This window comes from Emys orbicularis, chromosome 2 (assembly GCF_028017835.1).
Source record: "Emys orbicularis isolate rEmyOrb1 chromosome 2, rEmyOrb1.hap1, whole genome shotgun sequence".
NCBI classification, from domain to species: domain Eukaryota; kingdom Metazoa; phylum Chordata; order Testudines; family Emydidae; genus Emys; species Emys orbicularis.
This window is the reverse complement of record NC_088684.1, coordinates 262,950,394-262,959,548: the sequence shown is the minus strand read 5'-3', so window position 1 is coordinate 262,959,548 and position 9,155 is coordinate 262,950,394. Positions and strand designations below refer to the sequence as shown.

The following is a 9,155-nucleotide window of genomic DNA, read 5'->3' as shown; positions in this document are numbered from 1 at the left end:
GTTGTCCTTTTAAATACTAACACACACACACACACACTTTTTGCTCACTAATCACTTCGGTAGCTATTAAAAGTGCCACTCACAAAGTCCCTGGGGTGATCCCCAATGCCAAAGTTGATCCAATGCCTTCTTTTGTGCCCTCATTACCTACATACTAATCACAAACCCTTGTAATTAGGGCACAGAAAAGTACAAACAAGAAAGAATATACTGCTAGAGCCCTGCGAGGATACAAAATTTATATCCATGGATGCGGATATCCAGGGATTTAAAGCGGATATATGTGGAGCTGCAGGTCTCTACCAGGAACTGCAGCAGTGTAAGCAGCAGTACGTTGGGCTGCTGGTCGCAGGAGTGAACACCCAGCTTGGGCAATTCCTTCAGCGTGGCTGTGCGCCCCCAGCCCTGTCCACTGGGACAGGCACCAGGCTCACCAGCAGTTCTCCCTGATCATGCTTGTGGGTGCAAGCGGCTTGCATGCTCCCAGACAGGAGATGCAGACTGCTGCATGGATTAACTGCAAATTAACTGGGTTGCACCAATAGTTAACTGAAGGTATAACTGAAGACAACAGGGTAGCACAGGTGCAATCAAAGGCATTTGTCCTCCCTAAGTTACTGGTGATGTTACGTAAAGGTGGGAGTGGGAAATGAGAACAATAATTAGTTGACTCAGGACTCAGCTTTAACAGTACAAACTTGTGTCTGTCAGGGCTGTGAAGAGGTGTGATCCCTGACCGACATAACATGGTGGTAAAAGCCCCTAGTGTAGATATAGCTATATAGCAGAACCTCAAAGATATGAACTCCAGAGTTACGGACTGACCGGTCAACTGGACAGCAAGTGAAACTGGAAGTAACCAATCAGGCAGCAGCAGAGACAAAACCAAAAAACCCCAAATACTGTACTGTGCCTGTATTGCATCTTAAAGATAGGTACATCTGGGCTGCCTCTTCCCCCCCGCCCATACAGGAGCAGCCACTTACAGCAAGATGTTGGGGCTGCCAGCCCCATACGGGTGCTGAGTAGGGAGCTCAGCTGCTGAAACCTGGCCTGGAGCATCAGCTGCTGGATCTGGAGCCTGAATTGCACTTTGTTCAGAGTTACGAACATTTCAGAGTTACAGACAACCTCCATTCTTGAGGTGTCCGTAACTGAGGTTCTACTTACAAGCAAAACTGCACTTTTTTGTCCACAGTAGGAGCACTTTGCTGGTGCAGGATACTGGCAGAGTTACATAGGCAAAGAACTCCAAGTGTAGAAGTCTCAATGCCCAGGTTGAATTTGAAACACTGGAGGTAAAAATGTTTTTGTCTCTACTTTGTGGGGGTTCAGTCTTCACGTTCAACTCAAATACCTCTTTTATAGTCAATACACACTGAATATGAATTGGATGCTTATATTTGCAAGTTCAGTTTACCTCAGCAATATATACAAAATGTCATTGCAAACTAGTTTTTAAAATAACCAAGTCTGAAAGTGAACCTCCCCTACTCCACATCTCCTAAAATTAGACACCCCACCATGCACTCTGTTGTGACATCAGAACTACAGTAGTAAGGAATGGTTGGAACTGGTCCCTAGGGGAATCAGTAATGTATAGTTCAGTTAGTATACCACTCAATTTGTGCCTATTTATACTTTACTGTATATTGTGCATTTTTGTGATTTCTATTAAACTCCCCTTTATTAGCTTACCGGCCCCTCTGCTCCTTTAGAGGCTTCCAAGTTAGCTGCAACTGCTATAGCACAGAAGAGCGGAAACAGACAACTTCTGATTTTAAATGCCCTAAAAGGAAACGGAGGATTTTATAAGTTGTTTAGGCATGGAATGTTTCCAGTAGCTTTGTTAGAGAGGTTATTCAGTATATTGCACTCGAACTCATGATACATCAATAGCTGATCATTCTGTGTGTGATCATTAGCAGCTGTTTACTATAGTTTAGAAAATCATTTAGATACCTGGTAATGAACTACTCAAAATTTGGGTCCTTAAAGTTTGCCATCTTATCTAGTTTGCCCTAGTAATCATTCTTACAGCTTAATGTTTTATTGTTTCTTTTAAATATAATATGTGCATACATTTTTGCCTTGAGCTTACTTATCTCAGAATTCTCTCTCCTTACAGGAGATTCAATAAAGTCTACAATCTAACACAAGTGGACTGGCTTCTACTGGTAGAATTCTAATCTTGTTCATCAGCTGACCAAAGCCAGAAGGAAGTTAGTCTACAATACATTATAGTGTCACAGACACAAACACCATAGAATTGCAGAGTAGAGAATAGTACCTAGTGGGTATGTCTACACTACAATAAGATACCTGTGGCTAGCCTGGCTCAGCTGACTAGGGCTCCACAGGTCTCAGGCTATAAAATTGTAGTGTAGCCGTTCAGGCTTGGGCCAGAGCCCAGCTTCTGAGTTGCTGTTAAGAGGAGAGTCCTAGAGCCCAAAGATCTACACTGCAATTTTATAGCCCCATGAGCCCCAAGTCAGCTGACCCAGACCAACTGCAGGAGGTATTTTATTGCAGTGTAGACATACCCAATGCTACTTGCTACTGATCCTACAGCTGTTCTGACTTGAACCATTTCATATCTCAATTCTAGTCTTATTCAGACACTTAGTTGATGTGCAACACAGTTACTAAGAATGGACTTCTGTATTATTGGCTATATACTAAACTATCAACAAGACAGAATACAAAAAATTTGGCTAATAAGATACTGTAGAATACCTCATAATTACTTGAGTTTGAAAAGCTTAAGCTATTTATACAAAAAGTTTTATTAAACCTGCAGATCCAGTATTTTTGCATACCCCTCCAAAAACCAGAATCTTTGTAGTCATTTTTTGTTCCCCCCTCCCCCCCATGTGTGACTGCAGGAGACAAAACAATCCTCTACAGACATAAACAAACAAACAGCACTGTGCAACTCTTAAGAGTAAGAATTTAAAGAAAAACAAATAAAATTATACACTTTATTCATTCCATTTAGCTAAGAATATTCCTATTATACAAGTACAGTAGTAATTCAAAAAAATCACAAATTACAAAATAAAAAAGTACAAACTGCATTACTTAATAAATATGTCCAACAAATTAAAGTTAACAGGAGATTAAAGAAGATAGCTCTCAGGTTGAAAACATTTAATGTTTGACCCAGCAAACCATACAAGTCTCAGTTTAAATACTTTTTACATAATACAGGACAGTGCATTATATTCTTGATTAGAAAACAAGATCAAAATGTTGTGATAACAGCCTGCTGATGCAATGCAAGTTACATGGGGCAAAGAAAAGGAAAAAAACAACAACAAAAAAAAAACACACCCCACACAAACCACCTCAGAAACCCAAATACTGAGGTACAGCCAATTCTTGCCAAAACTACAAACTATTATTTTATCACAACATTCTACATTAAATGTATATTACTACAATTGAATAAAATATAAATGGAACAATGGGTGAGTCACCCAAGCAACCAGAGGCCAATTTACTCTAAACAGTAATTAAATACAGAAGAGTCACAATTGCTCCCTGTACCATTCATGAATAGCTACATTCCAACAGGCTTATAAGACTTGTTCTGTGCTTGAGGCAATCAAAAACTTTTTGAAGTAGCTATTTAAAAGTTTTCTGCACTTTTATGCAAACCATTGTTTAGCTAAAGTTTATTTACTTTCCATCAATCAGGGAAAGTCGGTCCAGCTAACGTTCAAACTGGCTGACACCAATTTCATTTGGTAGTTTAAGTTGTATAGGTCAAATCACAGGAAAAAAAAACAAACAAACAAAAACCCCAACACCTAACCTGCTATATCATAAACCTTATTTACAAAATAAACCTCTTACAAACTTTTTTGGCTGCACAGCTGAAAGCCAGAGGCCAACAGGAGATGTAGGAGATGGAGGTAACAGTTTAAAAAAAATAATGTGCAAAAAATACATTCTTCTAGAAAATAGAGAACTGGGGGGGGGGGGGGGGGGACAAACAAACAAAACCACATATACATGGAGAATCCGCTTCCAAATAATCCAGGGCTAGCTTTATACAAGAGAATATTACAAATACAATTTTGGATTTGTCATCCCCCCCAGTTTAATATTATATGGAGGCTCCTCAGTCTAGGGCACCGCTGCTTTATGAAGGATTAAGGCATCACCACCATGGCCGGTGCAAACTGTCTCTCTTGACCTGGAGTAGGGCTTTGAGCTTCTAGACTAGGAAGTCTCAGGAGCAGGTGTTCTGCTCGATGTACATCTTAGACAGTGACATGGCCATGGATTTGGCAAGCTCCTCGTCCCGCCTCCGCTGCACCTGAGTCTGCCTGCACCAGGCCTCGTACTCCGGGTTAGGACACACACAGTCCAGCACAGCGTCGTAGTGCCCATTGCTGAGCCAGCTCAGCCAGATGCTAGGCCGGGCCGGGTCCTCAGGGCCCAGGTAGTGGGCCATAGTGGAGACGGTGGGGCTCTCTGGCCTGCCGCCCGTGGTGAGATGAATGTTTACATTCAGCATCTGCCCCATGGCCAGGAGCTCAGGGTAGCCAGCCCAAGCGCCGTCCTGGGCGGCGCCGATGAGAAACTCGCCCACATCGCCCTCGATGATGGGGCTGAAATGGTGCAGGTGGTCGGCGATGTAGTGCACAGTCTGCTCGCGGAGCTCGCTGTGCAGCCGCTGGTCCCCGTACACGGCCTTGCAGATGGCGCGGTACAAGCAGTTTCCATCGGGGATGATGTGGAAGCGGAACCGGCCCTTGTGCCGCAGATATTTGTCCTGCTTCTCCACCTCGGCCAGGTAGAGAGCCAGCTTCTCACTCCGCTCCGGCCCCCTCCTCGGGCTGGGGCCCTCCTCCTCCGCTAGCGGGGAGCAGGGCAGGGGCAGGGCCTGGCCGCCGCTCTCCTCGCCGCAGGTGGCGGCCGGGTCGGGCTGGGCGCTGGCCGCCGCCTGCAGAGCCTGGCAGTGCTCGCTTAGGCGGAGGCTGTGGTTGCTGGGCTCCTCCGGGCGGTGCGGGGCTGCGGCGGCCTCCGCGTCCCCGCCGGCTTGTCTCATGCTCTCCAGGATGCCCTCGAGCCAGGCTCGGCTCTGCGGAGAGGCCGGGGCCAGCTCAACGGGGGGCTCGGGGCGCTGCACGATGCGGATGGGCACGATCCTCTCCAACGGCCTCCTGCGGCTCACGGTGATCTGCGCGCTGGAGCTGTACTGCGGGGCCGCCGCCGGCCTGCCGCCCGGGCCCGCCGCGGGCCCGCCGGGCATCAGCTCCAGGCAGGAGGAGAAGGCAGTCATGGCGGCACCGCTGCCTCCGGGCACCAGACTCTCCTTAGCGGGGCTCTCGGCGGCCGGGCTCTGGCCCGCGGCGCTCGCTGCGTCCGGAGAGGGGGGCACCGCCGACAGGGAGACTTTGAAAACGCCCGCCCCGCCTGCCGCCGCCCCCGCTGCCGGGTAGTGGGTGATCACGGAGCTATAAAGCTGCATCCTCAGCCCCCCGCGGGCGGCCTTTTATAGGCGGGGCCAGGGTGGGGAGCCGCCGCGCTCGGGCAGCCGGAGAGGATGAGCCGCCCAGCTAAAAATAAACAGGGGCATCACCCCGCCCGCGGTGCGGCGGGAGGGCGGCAATTCCTGCTGCGCCACAGCTGTGGGCGGCCCCCGCTCGCTAGCCCGCGCGCGGCCCTTCTGGAAGTTGCTGGGCCGCGGCGGGCGGGGCTGCTGGGCCTTGTTTACCTCACTCCCTCGGCACGTTGGAATGCGGAGGGCGGGGCCTGGTGGCGTCCCACTGTGACGTCACCACGTGCAGCCGCGCCACCGCGGAAAGGCAGGCCTGCCCCCTCCCACCAGATCCGTGAGCGCGCCCGGCCGCTGTCCCGGGCTGTGTAGTGCGTTGGCCGTAAGTGAGGCCGTGCAGGTCTCTGGGGCAGGGATGTGTGTGTCAGTGTCACCACAGGAGTCCCAGGCTCGGCCCCTGCCCACCGGCCTCGCCAGCAGTTACTGCTACAACCACATGTCCTGTGTCACCCTCCTCCCCCGTTAGTGGTAAAACAGGCCCCGGATTCCGGCAAAATGACATTGTTTGGACGTGACAGAGTCTCTCTAGCTCCATTGAAACACACAGAACGAGGAGAAAAGGCAAAGACAAGGAATATTTTTTCCTAAGTTTTCACCTATGCCTTGGGTTGAGTGCATGTGCTGCTGGGCTCTTCAAATCCTAGCATATAATTTGGTCTTTGTTGGGGTGGTTAAGACCCTACACAAATATCAATGAAGTTCAGGTTTGTTAAACTATCTGGCGAGAAAGCTAAGCAAAGTGACATTTGAAAAAGGGAAGAGGGAGGTGGAAATTAGGTGTGGCCAAAATAGGCACCTCTTTTCCCATTTCCTGTTTTCCCATCTCCTCTGCTGCTCTGCAGCTCCTGTTTCAGATCTTAGAAGCTTACCTTGATCCAAAACCTCTATCATGTCCCTTTACCTCCCTGTTCTCAGAAAAACCTGTCTCTACCCCTTAGACTTTCTGTTTCTGCCTTCTTTTTTGTGCACCTGTCTCCTATTTCTAGCTCCTCCGTACTGTTATTTTAAACTCATACAGTTAAACTGGTGCAAGAGACTGTGGACAATTTCAGTTTAAACCAGGCATATTTCAATTTATTTTAAATATGTTAAGGATTTATTTAAGCTAAACCAAAATAAGCCACACTCTTCACCTGAAATAAGAGTGCCCACACTAAGGTTGCTACCTTTTTAGGCCCCTAAGGCCCCCTCCCCCCCAAGGCCCCATCCCTGTCGCTCACTCCTTTCCCTCCCTACTCCTGTTGCTTGCTGGATCCTCTCAAGGAGCCTGCCTGGAGGTAGGAGTTAGCCCCAGCTGAGCAGGGGCTGATGCAGTAACTAGACTTTTGATTTGGATGCCATTGTTTAGGGTTGCCAGGTCCCCTTTTCAACTGGACTTTTCGGTCAAAAACCGGGCACCTGGCATCCCTAAATGGCACCCAGACACAGAAGCCAAAAAAAGGACTGTCCAAGTAAAACCCAGACAGGTGGTAACCTTAGCCCACACAGGTGTTGGTCCTGGTTTAACAAATGTGTTTAGATAAGGCCTTAATCTCTCTCTTCTCTCCAGGTTCCCAGTGTGTGGCTGTCATCTGTTGTCCTTTTGGCTCCTCCTGGAAGTTGCCTGGCTCTCACTCTTCCATTTATTCTATTCCATTAATGTTGCCATGGGTGATTTCAAGTTCCATGATTCCTCTGACTTTTGTTTCCTTTCTATAACTTCCTAGTTACCTCCAGCTCTAGCTCAATTCCTCCATTCATTGCCTTAGTCAGTGTCTTTACCTAGACCTGATCTACACCCAAAAATTATACTGTGATATAGGTGCTTATTTCAGTGGGAGCAGGCATGCATCCACATACATATCTGTCTCCCATCAATAGATTTCCATAGTTAAATCAATATATTTGTTATGCTTAAAAATAAAATAAAATAAATAAATAGGGCAGCTCTGTGACAGTGTAAGTAGTTTTCTGCGGGTATCCCACATTGCACCATGAATTGACCTGTCTAGTAACCTTTCTGCACTTCACTGCCCAAGGTTGCAGGAGTGCAAGCACAACAGCGTGAACATACACAATAATTGTATTGATTTTCCTGAACTTGCATAACTTCTGTAAAAAGCAACAGAGAGTCCTGTGGCACCTTTAAGACTAACAGATGTATTGGAGCATAAGCTTTCGTGGGTGAATGCCCACTTCGTCGGATGCAAGTAATGGAAATATCCAGGGGCAGGTATAAATATGCTGGCAAGAATCAGTCTGGAGATAACAAGGTTAGTTCAATCAGGGAGGGTGAGGTCCTCTGCTAGCAGTTGAAGTGTGAACACCAAGGGAGGAGAAACTGCTTCTGTAGTTGGCTAGCCATTCACAGTCTTTGTTTAATCCTGATCTGATGGTGTCAAATTTGCAAATGAACTAAAGCTCAGCAGTTTCTCTTTGGAGTCTGGTCCTGAAGTTTTTTTGCTGTAAGATGGCTACCTTTACATCTGCTGTTGTGTGGCCTGGGAGGTTGAAGTGTTCTCCTACAGGTTTTTGTATATTGCCATTCCTGATTGAACTAACCTCATTATCTCCAGACTGATTCTTGCCAGCATATTTATACCTGCCCCTGGAAATTTCCATTACTTGCATCCGACGAAGTGGGCATTCACCCACGAAAGCTTATGCTCCAATACATCTGTTAGTCTTAAAGGTGCCACAGGACTCTCTGTTGCTTTTTACAGATCCAGACTAACACAGCTACCCCTCTGATACTTGCATAACTTCTGTATGTAAAAAACATCTTCACTCTGTACTGTTCTGTTTCTCAGATTCCAAACTCCATCTTTGATCAACATGTTATTACCAGTTTAAAAACGGTTTTAATTATTCCCTTATTTTAAATACAATTTTCTGTTTTCTCTTTTTCTGACCGCCCTTTCCCCCCCCTCTTTACCCCTCTATAGGCCCAATCCTGTAGTTCAAAAACATCAACTTCCAAAGACTTCTGTGTATAACCCATTTTTAGTTCCCTCTTGTAAATCTAAGTAGAAAATACACACACGAAATTGTATATGCTGTTATAAATCCAATGATTAGTTCTATACGTATCCCTATACACATACTGCTTTGTCTCCAATGAGGACCCCTACAAGAAGAAACTAGAAGTCATCGACTAATAGAAGTGTGGAAACAATGTAATTTGAAAACTTAGGTTCCCAGAATGATTCGTGGTTGGTTTATCTATGTCCGTAATGTCTTGGAATCAAGTTGCCCCAATTTACCTCACCCTAGGTATTATCAGACGCATATCTACCTCTCCATCCACAGAAAGTGTCACAGTGTATGTACACTCCACTGATTATGTTCTGACAGACACATTGACCAAGTATCATCCGCTTACTGTAAGATCAAATTTTTACAACAACATTTAGTCTTATCAGTTGCTGAATAAAATTTGGGAACTGGTATACACCAGTTACCTTGGACAGATACTTCATAACCTTGCTTTTTACATTCTAAAATTTTCTCCAGAATTCATCCCACAAATCAAATGCCTCCTAAAGAGTTTCAATAATCTGATTGGGGCAGACCCCTAAAAACTTTAATACAGTAAGATTTAAATAGT

At 46.3% G+C, this 9,155-nt stretch overlaps 1 protein-coding gene across 1 annotated transcript; it reads right to left on the bottom strand.

Moving 5' to 3' along the window:
• Positions 1 to 2,967: 2,967 nt before the first annotated feature.
• On the bottom strand, positions 2,968 to 5,482 carry OTUD1 (OTU deubiquitinase 1). Its single transcript, XM_065398219.1, has one exon. The coding sequence runs from the start codon at positions 5,480 to 5,482 to the stop codon at positions 4,238 to 4,240; it is 1,245 nt and encodes a 414-aa protein (XP_065254291.1). The 3' UTR covers positions 2,968 to 4,237.
• Positions 5,483 to 9,155: the final 3,673 nt, after the last annotated feature.